Below are 20,117 nucleotides of genomic sequence, written 5' to 3'. Positions count from 1 at the left end.
AACCCGCTCTCCGCCTCTGGACGGCACAGCGCAGGGCTGCTGAGGCTCCCGTGAGTTAACCAGCACACAGTCCCACGGCAGTACCCGGCTCCCCCAAGGGTGGCGGCTGCTGCGAAGACGGCGGCCTCTAGCGTGCAGCACAAGCTTCTTCCTTAGGGTGCGCAGGTCACCCCCACTTCCTTGCATATGGTAACTTCTCCAGAGAACCCAAACATTTCCTTGCTCTGTTCACTCTTCCTCTCTCCAAATCCCACCTTGCTTTTACTCCCAAACCACCAGTAGCATGTCTCCCTCTGCATTCACAGCTGCTGACTTTCTTCCCCTTCCCTTAGTCCTCCAGGGTTCTGCTCCTTCCAGCTCCAGCTCCCCGCTCCCCAAACCACCTCATAGCAGCAAACGTCCCATTTCCTTTGCAGGAGTCTCATCATCTCCCCTGCTTCCCAGCCCTGGAGGCCATCAGAGTTCAGTCCCCTAAACTCTTCTCCACTCACACTCCCTCCTAAGCTCCTGGCTGTAACACCTGCTACGACCAGAGGCCGGACACCTCATACTGAACGTGTTCCAACCCAAACTCCCCACCTTTCCCACCAGGCCCGCTCCTCTCACACTCCCCTCCATTTCAGTAAAGGCAACTTCACCCCTGCAGGTGCTCAGACCAAAAACTTCAGAGCTATGATGGCTAAAACAGTGTGGACTTGCCACACGTGGTCATTTCAATGTTATTTAAATTTATTTTATTTTATTATGTTACGTTAGTCACCATACAGTATAAATTATTTAAATTTAAATAAAATTTAAATAAAATTATTCGGTGGTGCTAGCTACATGTGGCTAGTGGCTGCCACAGTATGGCATGGATAGAGAACACACCCATCATCACAGAAAGTTCTAGTAGACAGTGTGGCTGTAGGATCTTCCTTGCATGGTCCGTTTTCTCTCAACCCACATCCAACTCCACAAGATCCACATTCAAATTAGGTTCTAACTCCTGGCCACTTCTTTCCACTGAGGAATCTGGATCCTGATTAAAAACCTAGGTGTGATTTCCCCGGCCTGACCACAGGTGATCACAAAGGCTTTCTCCAGCAGGCCTGATGGGGGTGACCTGAGCCCAGGCTCAGCAAGACACTGCAGGCTCTGAAGGGACTGGCGGTCAAGGACTCAGGGCCTCTGACCCCCGCATTCATCATGTGCATTCCTAGCCCCGGGGCCTTCACTCCCAGGTCTCTTCATGGCGGGCTGAGGTCCTCTTCAGGGCCTCTGCCATGGCCTCCTTGTGGGGGAGCTGGGGAGAAAACCTGCGGACACTCTTCCACTCCTAGTCCTCCCCTACCTCAGGGTGCATAAAACTGTTGGAGGCTTTTGTTCAGAGCTCCCTTGGGAGACAACCCCTTGAAGGGTGTGCCATCTCCTGGGAGAAAAAGGAACAGCGTGGCGGGAGGGAGAGGTGACGCTTCCTCTGCTTTTAACCCCTTGACCAAACCATCACAGTAAGTGATTACAGACTTAACTTTCATTTTTGGCTTGCTGCTTTCATCAAGTCCTCTGATGCGTGGCAGCTCGGCTCTCTCCCATCTCAGCTGAGCTCCTGACATCACCAACCACTCTGTTCAAAGTCACTGTCATCTCTTGCTTTCTAACAGGTCTGCTTGCACCCTCACCCCCCCTTCAGTCTGATCTCAACCCAGCAGCCAGAGGGATCCTTTTAATATGAAGTTTCAAATCATGTACTTCTCTGCTCAAAACACAATGATTTTCCACCTCAAAGTCAACCTCTTTACAGTGGTTGTGCAGGGACCACAGGGCGGGGTCTGTCACCGCCCCCTCCGAGTTCTCACGCTCTCCTCGAATGCCCCATTTCCTCAAACACACTAAGCACACTTTTATCAAGGATTACCTTTCCCCTTCCACTGCACGGCTTGCTCCTTCCCTCCTTCGGATCTCTGCTGAAGACGTCACCCATCCCATCTCCCTGCTGAAGATACCTGCCCCAGCCCTGCTTTACCATTCCCCACACCCTGATCACCTCTGACCTGTCATTCCTTCTGCTTTGTGGTTTAGTCTGACTCCCCCACTGAGCCATAGGAACAGAGGATTTCTGTCCTTGCTGTTCACATCTGTATCCCCAGCATCTGAACTGAGCCTGGCATATAGTGGGCTTTTGGTAAGTAGTTGGATTAATTTACTGTGACTTCTTTTTGTATCCAAATGCTGATGAGCACAGAATTGACAAACTGCTCTCAGTCAAGGAGTAAGGAAAGAAGCGATGACATGAGTATCTGACATGTTCCATTTCAGAGTTTAAGAAATACACATACTGTCCCACACTGGGAGCCTTTCATTGTCCTTACCTTTGAGCCAAGATCAAACTTGAATTTGCTGATGTCCTCCTCTCCTATCTTAGAGCCCTCCATCCCTTTGGTCTTCATGGCGTTATAAAGGACAGAGGTGATCTTCAAAAGCTCTTTCACTGCATACCCATCTGCCTGATAAAGCTTCTTAGTATTGAGTTTTATATGTGCCTTGGTGGCCTATTTTCAGACCAAAAAAAAAATAGTGTAAGGCCCTTTCCATGTAAAATCTAAATCGAAACCCATGTAAGTAATTTGCAATAACCTGATTGTATTGAGTCAAACTTCCAAGTGACTCAAGCACTGCAAGTCGGTGTCTAAACTTATACAATCTTGATGGAGAGCTATTTGGTAAATGACAATAAAATTAGAAATCCACCCATCTTTGACGCAGCAATTCCAATCCTAAGAACTTACCCTAGGGATACGGTCACAAAGTGATACGTATAGGTTATTCACTACAGCATAGTTTCAAAGAGCAAAAGTTACAATCTAAAGCCTACCTATATAAATTACATAAATTATGGTATACTCATGAAAGCAATACTACTCAGGTATAAGACAGAATGAGGAAACTGGATATGTATTTGGAAAGTTCTCCAAAACGTACCATTAAGTGAAGAAAGCAAGATTCTAAGCAGTGGTGTACCGTACGCCACCATTTGTGCAAAAGGAAGGGGACAGAATGTATACTGTGTTTGCTTATCTATGTGTAAAAAACTCTGGAGGATGGAAATGGGGATGAACTGGGTCAACAGCAGACAGGATAAAAAGTCATTTTACTCTATACTGCTTCTTAATTAAGAAAAAACTTTGAACCATGATGTATATTATGTATTCTAAACTAACTAAATAGAATTCTTTTTTTTTTTAAAGATTTTATTTATTTATTTGACAGAGAGATACAGCGAGAGAGGGAACAGAGAAGCAGGGGGAGGGAGAGAGGGAGAAGCAGGCTTCCCGTGGGGCAGGGAGCCCGATGTGGGGCTCGATCTCAGGACCCTGGGATCATAACCCGAGCCAAAGGCAGACGCTTAACGACTGAGCCACCCAGGCGCCCCAACTAAATAGAATTCTTAAAAAATAATGAATTAAAAACAAAAACCCAAAAACCTGTGCTGGCGAAATGCCTCCACAGGAGCCTGGTGACCAGATGGGCTTAGACACCGTGAAAACAGCCCCAGCTGGGACTCATCTGCAATGTACTTAATATTAAAATTCCAGCAAATAAATGTCAACTAACCAGGAACTGGGCAATTGCCTTAATGAAGAAAACTCGGTCTTGTTCAGTCTCAACATCGGAAGGGATGTCGGTCTGAGGTTCATACCTTTCAGAGAAAGAGAGAAGACAAGTTAATTAAGTACAAAGTTCACAAAAGAGAAAGGCAGCTGAGAGGATCTGTAACAGCAAGCTCTCTGAGTCCCGGCTAAGGTAGTAAGATTAAGAGAGACTTCAAAAGCAGCATAAAATGCACCCAAGGGAGTGAATCCTCACCTAAGAACAGATTTAAGTGATTTCAAAAATCAAATTTGGGGCTCAGCTTACAAAATTAAATCTCAGACCTCAAAGTTTAATTAAAATAGAACTATTACTCTGGCTGACAGCCCTTGACCCAGGGCTAACTAGTTAGCTTGAGAAGCAGCAGAGTTATTGGAGTTCTTCGAGTTACTGATGACCCACCAGGGGTCAGCAGACTGCAGCCCTTGGTCTCTTTCTGTACAGACTGTATGCTAAGAAGGGTTTTTACATTTTTAAAGCATTATCACAAACAAAACACATGAAAGAATATGCAACAACGATCTTATGTAGCCTGCAACACCTATAATATTTATGATCTCAAAAAAGTTCCCCAACCCTGAATCATATTAGGTTTTTCACACGAATTAAAATCTGAATCTAAATGATTTCTACTTCAGTATAGTCATTAGAGTGTGTGGACAGATCCCTGTCACTCCCTGATCAAAGTGAGAGCATGAAGAGGAGCTTGGACCAGTGCCCAGTGTCAGCTTCTAACTGAGAAATCTCCTTTTACCATTGCCTGGTATATCTCCTCTCCACAGCGCTCTTCAGACTCAACGGATTTTTAACAGGTTACAACTAAGTCTGTCAAACTCAAAATTTATTGAATTCTTCCCTTTGCTTCATCACAATATCCAGTTTCAAAAGGTGGCTATTGAATAAAATATAGCACTCATTCTTAGATCTTAATAAAGTACATTTCTAACCGTTTCACAAGCCAAAGCAGCACTTCAGACACAAGTCCAAAATTTGGTGTGCGGAAGTTTTCCACAGAGATATGGCGAGGGTATCCCAAGGCTCTCATCATCTCTGTAAAATCTGTCCAAAGGTAAAATACAGTTCAGTCAGTTCCCCATCAAAGAGCAACTACTTATTTACTTAGATACTTTCCTTGATTTCCTTTTTTATTCCCAACGTATTAACAGTTTCAGGGACTATTTATCAAGTCTCTAAGAGGGAAAGTAAAAAGGACATGAAAGTTAAAATACAGGGGCGCCTGGGTGCCTCAGTCGTTAAGCGTCTGCCTTCGGCTCAGGTCATGATCCCAGGGTCCTGGGATAGAGCCCCGTGTCAGGCTCCCTGCTCCGCGGGAAGCCTGTTTCTCCCTCTCCCCCTGCTTGTGATCCTGCTCTCACTGTGTCTCTCTCTGTCAAATAAATAAATAAAATCTTAAAAAAAAAAAAAAAGTTAAAATACATAATCTGCTTCCTGAAAAACATTTAAGTTCAATGTGAGGAAAAAGTGGAAGCTGTACATTATAATAGGGTTTAGGGATTGGCTGTGAATAGAATTTCTCTCTTTGATACGTCATTTCTCTCTTGGATATCTTTCTCTTTACCACTCAAATTGAGAAATACCTGGTTTTATAAAATGTCATAAAGAAAAAATATGTTGGGGCGCCTGGGTGGCTCAGTCGGTTAAGCTTCTGACTCTTGATTTTGGTTCAGGTCATGATCTCAGGGTGAAGAGATCGAGCCCTGCATGGGCTCCACACTTAGCAGGGAGTCTGCTTCTCTCCCTCTCTCTGCCCAGACACCCTGCTCATGTACAAGTGCACGTGCGTGCTTTATCTTTCTCAAATAAATATTTAAAAAATATATATGTTAGGGGCGCCTGGGTGGCTCAGTTGGTTAAGCGACTGCCTTCGGCTCAGGTCATGATCCTGCAGTGCCAGGATCGAGTCCTGCATCGGGCTCCCTGCTCAGCGGGGAGTCTGCTTCTCCCTCTGACCCTCCCCCCTCTCATGCTCTGTCTCTCATTCTCTCTGTCTCAAATATATAAATAAAATCTTTAAAAATATATATATATATATATGTTAAATGTTAACAGTGGTTACGTTTAGGGGTGATAGTTGTAGGGCGAAGTTCACCTCTCTGAGTTATTCTGGAGTTGGCTTGTTAATCTTTTTTTTTTAAGATTTTATTTATTTATTTGAGAGACAGAGAGTGAGGGGCAGAGGGAGAGGGAGAAGCAGGGAACCCAATGCGGGGCTCATTCTCAGAACCCTGGGATCATGACAAGAGCCAAAGGCAAACCTTAACCAACTGAGCCACGCAGGTGTCCCAACTGCATTGTATTTAAAGAAACCTTAAAGAGACTGGTTGAACTATACAGCAATATTTAGATTTTTTATAAACCAGAACAAGACACAATACTAATACTAAACCAGAGGTAGTGGTCACTACGCTTTAAGCAAAACGAGAAAATGAACACAACAAACGTTTTTTGCGTTTCCACAACATGCCAAGATCTACGTTTGGTGCGCTTCTGGGCTGTATTTGTAATGCCTGTCCTTGCTCTTCCTGAAGGTTCAAAATATCTCAACAACATTCACAAAAAAGCTACCTGGGCACCGGAGGTTAGGTTAGATCTCACCAGGCAACAGAAGGTACGGGCAAAAGAAAGAGCAAGGGCACAGAGGGCCCTTGTCACTGTTTTCTGGGAAATGTGAACAGAATGATGATCAATAAAACAGAATTCTTCCCACCACACAGCCAGGCATTGCCTCCGTACTTCTTCCCATTACGTAGTAAAGTTCTGTTAAATCTGCAAAATGGGGACAATCTGACTACAATTCCTATCATAAACTGCACAAATGTATGGCATTCATATAAGGTCAAAACGTTCAGAAATCCCTTTCTCACACCTTCCTTTCAGCACAACTGCATTTAGTGTCCCCTAGCAGAATGCTGGCCTCAGCCTGCGAAGGAGGAGAAACCTGTCTCTGCAACACACAGTCGCCACAAACCCTCAAATCCCAGAGGGCATATTTCACACTATGGTGCTACTATATAGTGTCCCCTATATTTACATAGTAGAAAAAGAGCGATTACTAACTAAAAGGAGTAATCGTTAACGGTGCAATGTCCAGCAATTCGTTAGGAAACTGGCAGTAAAGATCGCGCCCCAGATCACACCGAATTGACAATCACCTGCTACACCTGTGCAGGTGGAGCCAGTTAGCCAAACCGCTTCAGATTCAGAAAATGACTGCTCATAAAAAGAAAGGATTTTGACTCACACAGTCCCCCGGCTCCAACCGTGCTTTCCACTCAGTTTTAGCTGCGTGACTTAAAGTAAGCTACTTGACCTCTCTGTGCCTCCAAGTATTTCATGTAAGGATCGCACTACCCACCTCACTGTACACGTGAGGACGAAAATCACATACTGAATATAAAACGCCTGGCGTGTTAACAGGTGCCCCCAAAGGAGTAGGAACTAATTCGCTTATCCCCGTTCCACTCCCCACTCTCCTAACAAAGGCACTTGGGTTCCCTTCTCGACAGTCCCTTTAGGAAGGATGAGGCTTTGGAAGTCAGATAAACCAAATGCAAACTCCCGCACCAGCTCCCACCGCCTGTGTCCTTGGGCCGAGTTCCCTGACCTCCCTGCCCGGTTCCTGCTCTATGAATACAGAACACACGGTAGTTCAGAGGAGTCAATGAAATGATGCACACCCATTCAACAGGAACTCCCCGGCAGATCGTAAGAACTCAAAAAATGCCACCCGCAATTATCATTCACTAGTCCCCTCCTCGGTTTTGTTCGTTTTTCTGAGCTTTTCACCTAACCCAACTCAAAAGCGGTCTCAGCGTTTTCCAACCCGGTAGCAAGCAGCCCCATGTGTTCATACAAGTCATCTAAAATCAGACAAAATTAACACTTCGGTTCCTCAGCCGCCTAACCACACGCGGCCAGGGGCACACACAGGACCTCCCGCCGGGTCGGAGTGCTGACAAGGGGCAGGGGCGCTCGGCCTGGGGGGCGGCAGCGGCCAGGGACGCCCCGGAGCCGCACAGGCCCGTGCGGGGGGACTCGGGCCGCGGATCCGCAGGGGACAGCGCGCAAGGCGGCCTTACTGCGGAGGTCGCGGAAAGACATCGTGCTCTTGGCCCCCTGCAGCCCGGCGTCTGGGCCGCTCGCCCCTCAGCACTCATGGGTCTCTATGGCAACGCACCGAGCCCTCGACGGCGCGCGGCGTGGGCCAAACAGGACCGGAGGCGAAGCGGCCCGGGCGCGCGTGTGCGCACGCGCAGGGGCGAGGCGGAGGGGTTGTCCGGAGGATGCCGAAGGAACCTGACCGCAGCGAGGGGCTGCGAGCTGCGAGGCATCTGGGTCCTCTTCACACACTTTGCAAACATACATCTGGCCCTGGCGGACACATTCTGAGCACCTACTATGTGCCTGACGCTGTGCTAGGCGCTCTACGTACTGCTTCTCATTTCTTCCTCAACTCCCTAGAATGTACGATAATGTCACGAAGCCGGGTCTCCCTCCTGGGTCCTGTGCCAAGCACATTTCTCCCTGGCATGGGTAAACTCGCTGGTTTCGCGGGCGACCGAGACCCTCGAGAAACGGCAAAGGGATGAAGAGGCGAGGCCGGGGACGTAGGAAGAGAAGACCCAGGCTGGCCGCGGGGCGGTGACAGGCGGCCCAGCGGCGACCGCGCATGCGCAGCTCGCTCGGGCTTCACGACAGGCTGGAAACCGGCCCGGGTCCTCGTTCGCCGGCGATTGTCTTGGCAACCCAGGCTCTTGGGGCGAGGGCGTGGCTGCGGGGGGCGCCGGGGAGAGCTGCGCGCTAGACGTGGCCTGCTCAGCTGGATGCTCCCTTGGGAGTCTTCCCTGTCCCGCAGCCACGGTGGGAGGCTGGCGATCGAGAAGGGCTGGGGAGGGGGAAGAAGTGTGGCGACCCGGAAGGGCGGGCCCAGAGGAGGGACTGCCACCCGCCGGCCGCCCTCCCCCCCTTCCTTGGCGAAGGGACACACACAAAAACGCTGGGACCTCAAAGAGATCCTGAGCTAGAGCCACACGCACCTGGTCAGTGTGACAAGGGTGGCAGCGCTCTTCAGTGGAGAAAGAAGTCTTTCAACAAATGGTTTTGGGACAATTGGAAATCCATATGCAAATAAATGAACCTCCGCCCTTTCCTAAATGTAAAACTTAAAAAGCTGTAGAAGTTTTCTAGAAGAAAGCTTAGGAGAAATATTCTGTGACTATGTTAAGCAAGATTTCCTAAATACACCAGAGGTATGATCCTTAAAAAAAAAAGGGGGGGGGTGTTTAGGGCGTCTGCCTTCGGCTCAGGTCATGATAGCAGGGTCCTGGGATGGAGCCTCACGTTGTGCTCCTACTCAGCTGGGGGTGGGCGGGGGGGGGGGAAGGGGGGAGTCTGCTTCTCCCTCTCCTCCCCACTCTTGCTCTCTATCAATTAAAATCTTTTTAAAAAAGATTTATTTTTTTAAAGATTTTATTTATTCATTTGACAGAGACACAGCAAGAGAGGGAACACAAGCAGGGGGAGTGGGAGAGGGAGAAGCAGGCCTCCTGCAGAGCAGGGAGCCCCATGCGGGGATCGACCCCAGGACCCCAGGACCATGACCTGAGCCAAAGGCAGATGCTTAACGACTGAGCCATCCAGGCACCCCTTTAAAGATTTGAGAGAGAGAGAGCACAAGAGGGGAAAGGGTCAGAGGAAGAAGCAGACTCCCTGCTGAGCAGGGAACCCGGTGTGGGACTCATGCTGGGACTCCAGGATCATGACCTGAGCAGAAGGCAGTCACTCAACCAACCGAGCCACCAAGGTGCCCCTCAAATAAATAAAATCTTAATAAACAAATAATTTTTTTTATAAATTGCACCTCAACAAAATTTAAAACTGTTCTTCGAGACACTTTCAAGAAAATGAAAAGATAGCCCACCATCTAGAAGAAAGGATTCACGAAACACATGTGATAGGAAGACTTGTATCCAGAATACATAATGAACTCTCAAAACTCAATAAAACAATCCAATTAGAAAGTAGACAAAGAATTAAAAGATACTTCACAGAAGAAGATATATGGCAAGTAAGAAGCAAATGAAAAGATGCTCAAGATTATTCATCAGTAGGGAAATGCATATTAAACACAATGAGGTATCACTAGGCAGTTATTAAAATGGTTAAAGCAACAAACAACAACAAAGACCCTTACAGTGCCAAGGGTTTGAAAGGATGTGGAGCAACTTGAACTTTTGTACATCATTGGTGAGAATGTAAAACAGTGCAGCCCCTTTGAAAACTGGTAATTTTTTATAAAATTTAATATACATTTTACATATGGCTCAGCAATCCCACTCCTAAGTATTTGCCCAAGAGAAACAAAAACTCGGTTTCACACAAAAGCCTGTACACAAATAGCGCTTTATTCATAATCTCCCAAAACTTGAAACCATTCAAGTGGCCCTCAATTTATGAATGGATAAGGAAATTGTGGTATATCCATATAATGGATTACCACTCAGCAATAAAAAAGAAACAAACTGCTGATACACAGAACAATGATGAAAGGCCAAAGCGTTATGCTAAGTGGAAGAAGCCAGACTCCAAAGGCTACGTACTGTATGATTCCATTCATATGATAATCTGGATACGATGAGAATATAAAGACAAAAAACAAATCAGTGGTTGCCAGGAGGAGTTAGGTGCAAAAGAATTTTTGGGGGTGATGGAACTGTTCTATAACTTGATCACGGTGCTAACTACATGATGGTAGGTGTTTCTCAAAACATAGAACTGGGCATTAAAAAAACCCTCAATTTTACCATATCTGAAATTGTATCTCAATAAGTATGACTAAAAACAAAAAAAGCCTTAAAAAATCAAAACTATTCAATGGCTTCCCATTGCAGTTCAAATAAAACTCAAACCCCTTAGCTGTGTCTGTTTTTCTTACTCCCTTCCCTCCATCTGCTCTGGCTTGCTTTCCCTGAAACATGCCCACCATTTTCCTGCCTCAGACCTTTGCACACGCAGTTCCCTTGGCCTGCAGTACTCTTCCCAGCTTCTTCAGATCTTTGTGAAGAGGTCTCTGGACTGCCTACACCAAAGCGGATATTTCCCAGCCCCTGCCTGTCACATTACCCTGTTTTATTTTCTTCACAGTGTGATCTGGAAACAGCTCGTTTGCTTGTCTTCTGTGTCTCTGGTCTGGACAGGTAAGCTCCATGAAAGCAGATACCTATTCTGCCCTACTCTGGACTCTCCCCAAGTATTAGTAATAGTATTTGGCACTCCGTAGGTCCTCAGAACGTATTTGTTTAATACCTGACTGGCTGAATGAATGAAGTCACCTCGCTTTGGTGAAAGGTCTTTGAGGAAAGGCCATACAGTCTGTTTCCTGCCCTCCCACCCCACCCCCATGCTCCGTGCTGGCTGTGATGCCCAGTTCTGGGCTGGCTGTAGGCCAGGTGCTGGTTAGCTCCAGACTTGTGTGCTCACAATAGGCACTGGAAAGCCCACCAGTTCTGCTTTAAGTTAGGGCAAACTCTGAACACTGTCCCTAAGGGGTAGCAGTCCGCTGATCCGTACTGTGATGTAGTTTTGGAATATAGGTGAGGTTGGTGGGGTGAGATTCAGAGCCCACGACCAAGAAAAAATTCTTTAGATGTCTTTGGTGCAAAACGGTGGTTTTTTTAAAGAATGGGACGGACCTGTGGGCAGAAAGAGCTGCTGCACTGGGGTTGTGAGGGGTGACTGATTATATACTTGGGAGTTGGGGGAAGTAAGGGAAAGGGAGGTGTCCAAAAGGACTTTCATATGCTTTATGAAGACCTACAAGATACTGGAGCCCTGGCTATTGTCAAGGTTGTTTTTCCCTCTAGCAAGGCATATCAGGTTATTGATATGAATGCTTTTTTTCTTGTAAATCACTAAAACATTTGTAAATTGAGGGAGACTCATGTCTTGCAGGATTATAATCTCCATTTGTTTTTTCCTTCCCTTAGCTTTAGGGCAGACAGGGGTGCCTGAGGAATGTCACACGTATCCCACCTGGGGAAGGGGGGTGGGTTTGAGGGGTGTCAACTTGTGCTTTATCCTCAGCTTGCCTTCTGCTCCCTCATCAACTGTACTCAGCATCTGCTATAGTTGGCAGAGCACAAACGAAGCACTTGGAAGGGAGTCAGAGCCTCCTCCCTTGGTTTTTAATTTTTTAAAGTTAATTAATTAATTAATTAAAGTAATCTCTGCACCCAGCGTGGTGCTGGAACTCACAATCCTGAGATCAAGAGCCGCATGCTCTCCTGACTTGAGCCAGCTGGGCGCCCCGGATCTTAATTTTTTTTTTTTAAAGATTTTATTTATTTATTTGAGAGAGAGAATGAGAGAGAGCACATGAGAGGGGGGAGGGGCAGAGGGAGAAGCAGACTCCCTGCCGAGCAGGGAGCCTGATGCGGGACTCGATCCCGGGACTCCAGGATCATGACCTGAGCCGAAGGCAGTCGCTTAACCAACTGAGCCACCCAGGCGCCCGCGGATCTTAATTTTTTAACAGTTTTATTGACATACAAAAAATGCACATATTTAAAGTGTGCAATTTAATACATTTTGATAAGTATACACATGCAAGAAACTACAATCAAGACAGAGAACAAATATTCACCCCTGGTTTTTTGTGCCCCACTCCTCCTACTCCAGGGGAACATTGCTCTGCTTTCTGTCACTGTAGATTTGCATATTTCTAGAGTTTTATATAAATGGAATCATACTGGGGCACCTGGCTCAGTCAGTTGGCTGTCTGCCTTCAGCTTGGGACATGACCCCAGGGTCCTGGGATCAAGCCCCATGTCAGGCTCCCTGCTCAGCGGGGAGTCTGCTTGTCCCCTCCCTCTGCCTGCCGCTCCCCCTGCATATGCTCTCCCTCAAATAAATAAATAAAATCTTAAAAAAAAAAATACCTGTTCTCAATTCTTTGGGATATAGGTGGGAGTGAAATTACTGTGTCATATGGTAATTCTGTGTGTAACTAGTTGGGAACTGCCAGACTGTTTTCCACAGTGGCTGCACCATGTCCAAGAGTTCCAATTTCTCCACATTTTCATTAATACTTGTCATTTTCCTTTTTTCTTTTAATAGCCATCCTTGTGCGAGTGAAGTAGTATCTCACTGTGGTTTAAATTTGTATTTCCCGGGGCGCCTGGGTGGCTCAGTTGGTTAAGCGACTGCCTTCAGCTCAGGTCATGATCTTGGAGTCCCTGGATCAAGTCCCGCATCAGGCTCCCTGCTTGTCAGGGAGTCTGCTTCTCCCTCTGACCCTTCCCCCTCTCATGTGCTTTCTCTCTCTCTCATTCTCTCTCTCTCAAATAAATAAATAAAATCTTTAAAAAAAAATTTGTATTTCCCTAATGACTAACGATGTTGAACATCATTTCATGTACTTGTTAACCATTTGTATATCTTTTTTGGTGAAATGTTTATTCAAGTTTTTCATTCATTTTTAAATTGGGTTGCCTTGGGGCACCTGGGTGGCTCAGGCGTTAAGCATCTGCCTTCGGCTCAAGTCGTGATCCCAGGGTCCTAGGATCGAGCCCCGCATCCGGCTCCCTGCTCAGCCAGGAGCCTGCTTCTTCCTCTCCCACTCCCCCTGCTTGTGTTCCCTCTCTAGCTGTCTCTCTCTCTGTGTCAAATAAATAAAATCTTTAAAATAAATAAATAAATTGGGTTGCCTTTTTGTTGAGTTTATAGGTGTCCTTTATATATTCTGGACACTGTACTTATCAGATATATAATTTACAAATACTTTCTCCCATTCTGTAGGCTGTCTTTTCACATCTTGATAGTGTCTTACACAGCACACAAATTTTCAATTTTGATGAGGTCCAATTTATCTATTTTTTCTTTTGTTGCTTGTGCTTCTGTTACCATATCTAGGAAACCACTGCCAAATCCAGGGTCATGAAGATTTACCCCTATGTTTTCTTTAAATAGTTTTATAGTTTTAGCTCCTACATTTAGGCCTTTGTTGTATTTTGAGTTAATGTTTGTATATGGTGTGAGGTAGGGGTCTGACTTCATTCTTTTGCGTGTGGCTATCCAGTTGTCCCAGCACCACTTGTTGAAGGGACTATTTTTACCCCATTTATGGTCTTGGTACCCTTGTAGAAAATCAATTGACCAAAGATGCACGACTCTATTTCTGGACTCTCTTTTCTATTACATTGGTTGAGATGTCTAGCTGTAGACCCCTTCCACACTGTTTTGGTTATTGTAGCATTATAGTAAGTTTTGTAATCAGGGAAAAGGAGTCTTCAAACTTTTTCTAAGATTGTTTTTGGTTATTTGGCTTGTAATTCCACATGAATTTTAAGATCAGCTTTCCTGTTTCTGTCTAAAAGGCTATTGAGATTCTGATATGGATTGCATTGAATTTGTAGATCATTTTGGGGAGTGTTGCTGTCTTAACAATGTTAAGCCTTCAATCCATGAACAAGGATTTTTTTGGGGAGGGGTATTTTAGTTATTTCTGTAAGTTTTGTAGTTTTCAGTGTTGTTTTGTACCTCCTTAAATTTACTCCTGTTTTTTGTTGTTGTTGTTGTTCTCTGCTAGTATGTAAAAATACAATTAATTTTTGTGTGTTGATCTTATGTCTTGTATCTAATGAGCTGAACCTTTTTATCTCTACTGATTTTTATCAGCTCAAATAGGTTTTGTTTTTACATGTGAATTAATGTTTTCCCTATATGAGAGCCTGCCATCTGTGAATGAGGAGAGGTGAAAGTTTAACTTTTGCAAAAACTGTCTCCCAATGCAGTGGTACCACTTTACATTCCCCTCAGCAGTACATGAGAGCTCCAGTTCTTCCACATCCTTATACTTGGTACGACCCACATCATACCCCATTATCTACTTATAGGGCAATGGACAGTGCTATTTTAGAAAAATTAAATGACTTGCTCAGCCACCCAGAACCACCTTCTCAGCAGGTTCAAAGCACTGGCTCAGATCTCACAAGTCTGTGTCCCTAAAGCCTCATTTCCCACCCACGCAGGAGCAAACTGAGACCCTAAGAGGTCACCCAGGGAGTGACTTTCCAGCCTGCAAGAGCTGAGTCTGTTTCGTGTGGCCTGTCCCAAGCCAGAGGATCAGGGACCTCCCCTCGGGTTCCATCCCCTTCCCTTGCCCTCTACCCCCCTGCCCAGCCCTGGGCATCATCCCCTCCCAAAGTTGGGGATCCAGGAAGGCTGGGAGTCTTCCGTTTGACATCACAGAGCTGGTTGCCATGGGAGACCTGCAGACCCAGGCAGGGGAGAGTAGAGCCCTGCTGCACAGGAGGCCCAGCCGCTCCTCCCCCACCACGCTGGCCCTCCATGGAAGCCTTGGTCTGTGCGTTCTCTGAGCTGCGCATAAGAGAAGGTGCCAGGCTGCAAGGAGGAGTGGCAGGAGAAATGCCCTCCTAACCTGACCTGGGCCCAAAGCCACCAGAGTGGCCTCAGGGACGTGCATGCTTGGGAGAGGGGAATGACCACTGGTCTAGGCTGTGTGACCCTGGACTGTGTGATCCTGGACCCACTGTGCAATTTCTATACTGACACCGGAATGCTCTTTCTAGGGTAGGGGGCAAAAAGGGGTGGTAGAAAGGGCTTGAAATCCTGAAAGAGATCTTTGTGTCACGATCTCAGGCTTCTCAGACCTTCCTGTTGGTTGGGAAAGGGAAGAGGAGTAATATGTTGGGTGGGGGTTGGTAGGAGGCAGGGGACTGAGCCCATTTGATGGAAAGGTAGGCCAAGGCTCAGAAAGCCACAGGTGGAGCCCATCACACGAGCTGGTCTTAAAGCATGTGACTATGTTCTTCCTTCTTGGCTGCTGCGGCCTGCCAACCGCCACCCTCCTGCTCTCCCCTCTGCAGATGCAGTGAGCTGGGCCCGAGGACATCCCAGCCACCCCGACACACCACCCAACATCTACGAGGGGGGGCTGGGGGCCCAGCAGCAGCAGTGCCCCAGCGCCCAGGGAAGCAAGCCCAAGAACTTCCGTCTGCGCCACCTCCGGGGCCTGGCTCTCTACTTGCCAGGCCACATGCAGGCTGCCGGCCAGTGTGAGAGCCACTGGTTGGGCCGGCTCATGGCCAGGGGCTGCCTCCCATGGCCTGAGGGCATGGCCTGGCCCCTAGACCTTCCACAGGGGACTCTGGGCCCAGGTAACAGCCACCGCTCAGCCCTTCTGGAAGCTCCAGTGCCCAGGGACATCCTGGGAAATACAGGTGAGCACCTGTCCAGGTGAGGCAGGGCTGGGGACAAGAGGGAACGACTCAGGGAAGGATTGGCTGGGGACTCAGATGGACCAAGATGGGCCCTTCTTCACTCCCAGTGTTCCGGGATTCCTGTCCCAGCTCTGCACTCAATGAAGGACCTTGGACAGCTCCCCACCATCACCCCTGCCATCCCTAGCTTCAGTGTGCCCATTTATAAAATGAGGGGGTCGTTAGACAAGGGTCCTTCCAGCTTGAACCATCTGTTTCCTTCTTTTCCTCCCTCCTTCATGGGCTCTCTTTCAGGAGAACTGCCCCTCCCTTCCTATTTTGAAGAATGCCAGGTTCTGGGGGTTAGGGGGGTGGGTTCATAGGATGGCCTGGCAGCCTCCACTTGGGTCCCTCCGAGTGACTTGTTTCTCCCTACTTTCCTCAGCTTCCTGTTCCAGCAAGGACCCAGCCAAGGGTGTCCTCTCCCAGCCTGGTCCCTCTGAAGTCTTGGGGCTCAGGCCCAAAAGGTCCTGGGGGCCCTCAGAGGAGTCCACATGTCCCTTGTGCAAAAGAACCCGCTCTGGGGCTCTGGAGAGACCATAGGGATCTGAGTACCAAGCCTGGCTGTCCCAGCTGGGGACAGGAGAGAAAAGGATGGCTCAGGAGGACGCAGGTCCAGACAGGAAGGGCTCAGCCCCTACCAGCAGTCGCCCCACACTGAGACACCCCAGCAGCTGCCCAGCACCAGAGCTTGGGCCAGCCTCAGGAAGAACACTCAAGGGCGGGGAGGGAGGAGAAAGTCCTGCGGGAGGAACAGAAAAAATAGAAGCCCTTGCAGCCTGCTCCAGCTCACGTCAGCCACTTGTACCTGGGAGGCCAGGCTGAGTGGAGATTTAGGCTCCAAGAGGCCGGGGAGCCCTCAGGTCTAATTTCAATAAAAGCCAAGGCCTGCACCTTCTTGTCCCCGGGTCTGTCTATGGTGAGGTCAATGCAGAGAAAGAGCCTCTCAGAGCACCTGTCATCTGTGTTGAGAGCAAAGTTCCGGGTTGATGCCAGGGAGGATCCAAGGCGCTCCCAGTGTTGGTTGAGGAGTGAACATCCTCCTCTGGGTGGGACTCCCGGAAGTCTTCCTGGATAGATGATGTCTCAATGGACCTAAATGCAAGGCATGGCATTCTGGCCGAGGCAGCAGAGGACAAACGAAGCAGGCCAGGTGTAGGGAGAGTACCAGGGAAGAGAGCAACTCTCAACCTGGGTGGAAATGTTGGCCTGAACCCCATGCCACCGCTCACTCAGTCTTTGGTTGAGTTCACTGCCCCATGGGGACCCCTGGCTGCCCTGTCCCTCCACGCAGGATGGACACAGACAGCCCTTCTTCCAGCTGGCCTGGACTCCAGGCACACTCAGCTTGGACTTCTCTGTACCTCGACTCTGTTGACATTTGGGTCTGGATCTTTCTGTTGTGGCTGCTGTCCTGTGCATTGTAGGATGTCTCCCAGTGTGACAACCAAGTATCTCCGGACAGTGTCCAATGTCCCCTGGGGGAGGTGGTGGCAGAATCACTCTGGTTGAAACCCCCTGCTCTACATCACTAGACCTCAGCCCAGGGGGGACAGGATGGAACAATCTGGGTTTGTCTCAATGCCCCTCACTGTGTGGCTGACTTCTAGTCCTGGCAGCCCAGGTCAGGCTAGGGCTGAGCTGGCCCTACCAGGGGCTCCTGGCAGATCACATGTGATGAAGTCACATGGAGTCACTATGGACACCTGGACAGCTGGGTTCCTTCCAGATGGAGGGGAATAATCCCTCGGGCCCCCTCCCTGCCCTTGTACCCTGGTCTCACAATTGGACATTTTGTAGGTCCCTGGGACAGCAGATTCTGGAGACTTTGGTCCCTGGGTAGTTTTCAGGTTGTTACAAGTGTGGCTGTGGCCTTGGGTGGTGGGAGCCTGAGTTGCAGCATCCAGAGAGCAGCCCTAGTAGGAGGACTGATGAGAGCAGGTGTTGAATGCTCGAGCTGGGACTGGGGCAGGGACATAGCCACTCAGTGGGTCCACCAGATGAGCCACTGGGGGATGACAAAAAGGGTGTCTCCTCCCTCTGCCACAGTACCTACTGCCCCAGAAGGCCAAGGCCAGGTAGAATGAAGACAGAAGCTAGGGAGGCCATCCCAGGCACTGGGCAGAATCGAGACCTTGCCAGAAGCCACAGTATGTGGTCCTAGTAGATAGAGGCCCAATCCCCTCACTTTTGGATGAAGCTGTGAGGCTCAGAGGGGAGCGCAGACTACTCCAGAGTCCAGATCTCGGGATACCCAGGCTGTGGTCAGTGGCCACTGTGGTGGCCTCCAATGCGTGCATCCCAGTATTCTGGCTCCTATAGTCCCCCTCCGCAACCTTGAACTGGGAATGGCTCAAGGTCTTGCTTGACCAAGAGAATGTGGCAGAAGTGACATGGTGTCACTTCTGGCCTGAAGGATGCCTGGCAGCTTCCAGTGTGTGCGCTGGGGAGGCCAGTCCCACATGATGGGAAACCAAGTCAGTTCAGCGGAGGCCACGTGGAGGGAGCCACAGCCACAGTCACAGCCAAGCTCTGGGCCCTCTTGGAGCAGATCCCTTGGCCCCAGCTCTTCCCTGGAGAGACATCTGCTGCAGTAGACAAGCTGGATCCAAAGAAAACTCGCTAGGCTGACCTCTCAACAGTTCCTCCCTTAACCTCCCAAGACTTTCTTGAAAAACACTCAGAAGAGGCTGAGAGCGAAGCCACAGTCCTAGTATCCCAGGGACTGGGAGCTGATGTGAAGGAACATCCCAGACAAGCAGACACTTGTGGAAATGTGACTGGCCACCCTGGGGCGCCCCCACTCCACCCTCTCAATAGCCGCAGGGTCCTGCACCAGGCCACCAGGGGTCAGTTTCAGCCCTTGGGACACTGTGTCCTTGAAGCCCGCTGTGGGGAGGCCAGCCCGGGAAGGCACAGCTGTGTTCAGGGCAAGGCTCAATCAGAACCCCCACCCCCCCAGGGGCAAGCTGATACTCGGCCACACAACTGGGCAAGAGCCCCAAGGACTTAGCTACTTACTCCTGAAGCTGACCCACTGGCACAGTGAAGACAGATGTTCCAGCGTAAGTAACTTGAGTGTCACTTACCAGCACCAAGGACGCTGCTCGGGGCTCCCTATAGGAGTATCACCTCCCACCCCCACCCCAGGGGCTCCCACACACCCAGCTCTGCAGGTGCCTCAGGCCCTATCCCCCAGGGAGGGCTGTATGGATGATGCCCGACCCTCAGGGAGTGGCACACACGGGCTATGGAGGGGTCCAGGCCTGGGCTACCATTCACGTGCTGAGCAGCTGTGGGGTAACTTGCAGTCCCTGAACCAATTTTCCTCATCTGTCCAATGGAGTGACAGACATGACCCCGTCCCCCCAGAGTGGCCAGAAGCTCCAAGGAGAGGTTGGTGGAACCACCTGGTCCCCGGCTTGGCCCAGCGATGGGCTGGGACACACCTGCGCCCTGCCTCAGGCTCCCATGCTGCAGCCCAGAGTCCCTACCTGACAGTGGTGTTGAGTCCCCCCGTGGAACCTTTTCTAAGCCAGGACAGTGTAGGACCGGGCCCCAGCTAAGGCCAAGAGCTGCGCAGAGACCCCTAAACAGCAGGCGGCTGCTGAGGACCTTCTGATCCCAGAGCCTGGTCATGCTGCTCAGCCCTAGAAGCTCTTCCCCACAACTGCATTCTGGCGAATTACGCAAAAACAATCGGCCCTTTCAGCTGGAAGCCATCCTTGGAACTTGACAGTGGACAAGCAGTTCCTGAGCTGCCCTTAGCCACCGGGGCTGAGTCCACTGGGGTAGAGCTCAAAGTGTGGCGGGCCGGCACTGGAAAGACACGATGTGACCAATTAAAGTCTGTTTATTTGTAATGAGACAAACATTACAATCTGTTCAACACTGGGCTGGACACTGCAGTGATTGAGGGCAGGGAGGGAGGGGCAGGGCGAGGCCTCTGAACTCAATTATGAATGTCCAAGGCAAAACCTTCCAGAAGACTCTTCCTTACCCCTCGGAGCAGAAATAAAAATCACACAATCACCGTTGATTCAGATGAGAGAGAACATCAGGCTGGGCCTCAGCATGACGCCAAGGTCAGTGCAGAGGGGGGGACAGGTCAGCGAGACCCGAACCTCTCCCCGAGAGGCACCACCAGTCAGGAGGCGGTCGAAGGAGGAAAAGTGCTCCTCCAGCCGA

General features: G+C 49.1%; 2 protein-coding genes across 5 annotated transcripts in view; one reads left to right on the top strand and one right to left on the bottom strand.

Moving 5' to 3' along the window:
- CLUAP1 (clusterin associated protein 1) overlaps positions 1 to 7,773 on the bottom strand; it is a 33,387-nt gene extending 25,614 nt beyond the window's left edge. For all 3 annotated transcript variants that reach the window (XM_044915592.1, XM_044915593.1, XM_021698078.1), the window contains exons 1-4: positions 7,731 to 7,773; positions 4,578 to 4,689; positions 3,595 to 3,679; positions 2,352 to 2,531 (exon numbers count right to left, since the gene is read on the bottom strand). In XM_044915592.1, coding sequence (XP_044771527.1) covers positions 2,352 to 2,531; positions 3,595 to 3,679; positions 4,578 to 4,689; positions 7,731 to 7,752 — 399 coding nt within the window. In that variant the 5' untranslated portion in view covers positions 7,753 to 7,773. The remainder of the gene's footprint in view (positions 1 to 2,351; positions 2,532 to 3,594; positions 3,680 to 4,577; positions 4,690 to 7,730) is intronic.
- Positions 7,774 to 14,997: 7,224 nt separating this feature from the next.
- On the top strand, positions 14,998 to 16,472 carry C5H16orf90 (chromosome 5 C16orf90 homolog). Of its 2 annotated transcripts, none has more exons than XM_044915594.1 (3): positions 14,998 to 15,013; positions 15,537 to 15,890; positions 16,315 to 16,472. In XM_044915594.1, the coding sequence occupies exons 1-3, from the start codon at positions 14,998 to 15,000 to the stop codon at positions 16,470 to 16,472; spliced, it is 528 nt and encodes a 175-aa protein (XP_044771529.1). The 2 variants fall into 2 exon arrangements, with proteins under 2 accessions (XP_044771529.1, XP_021553758.1); XM_021698083.1 differs by having other exon boundaries at positions 14,998 to 15,043.
- Positions 16,473 to 20,117: the final 3,645 nt, after the last annotated feature.

Source organism: Neomonachus schauinslandi, chromosome 5 (genome assembly GCF_002201575.2).
Source record: "Neomonachus schauinslandi chromosome 5, ASM220157v2, whole genome shotgun sequence".
NCBI lineage: Eukaryota > Metazoa > Chordata > Mammalia > Carnivora > Phocidae > Neomonachus > Neomonachus schauinslandi.
The sequence above is the reverse complement of the archived record's forward strand: the minus strand, read 5'-3'. Positions and strand labels throughout refer to the sequence as shown.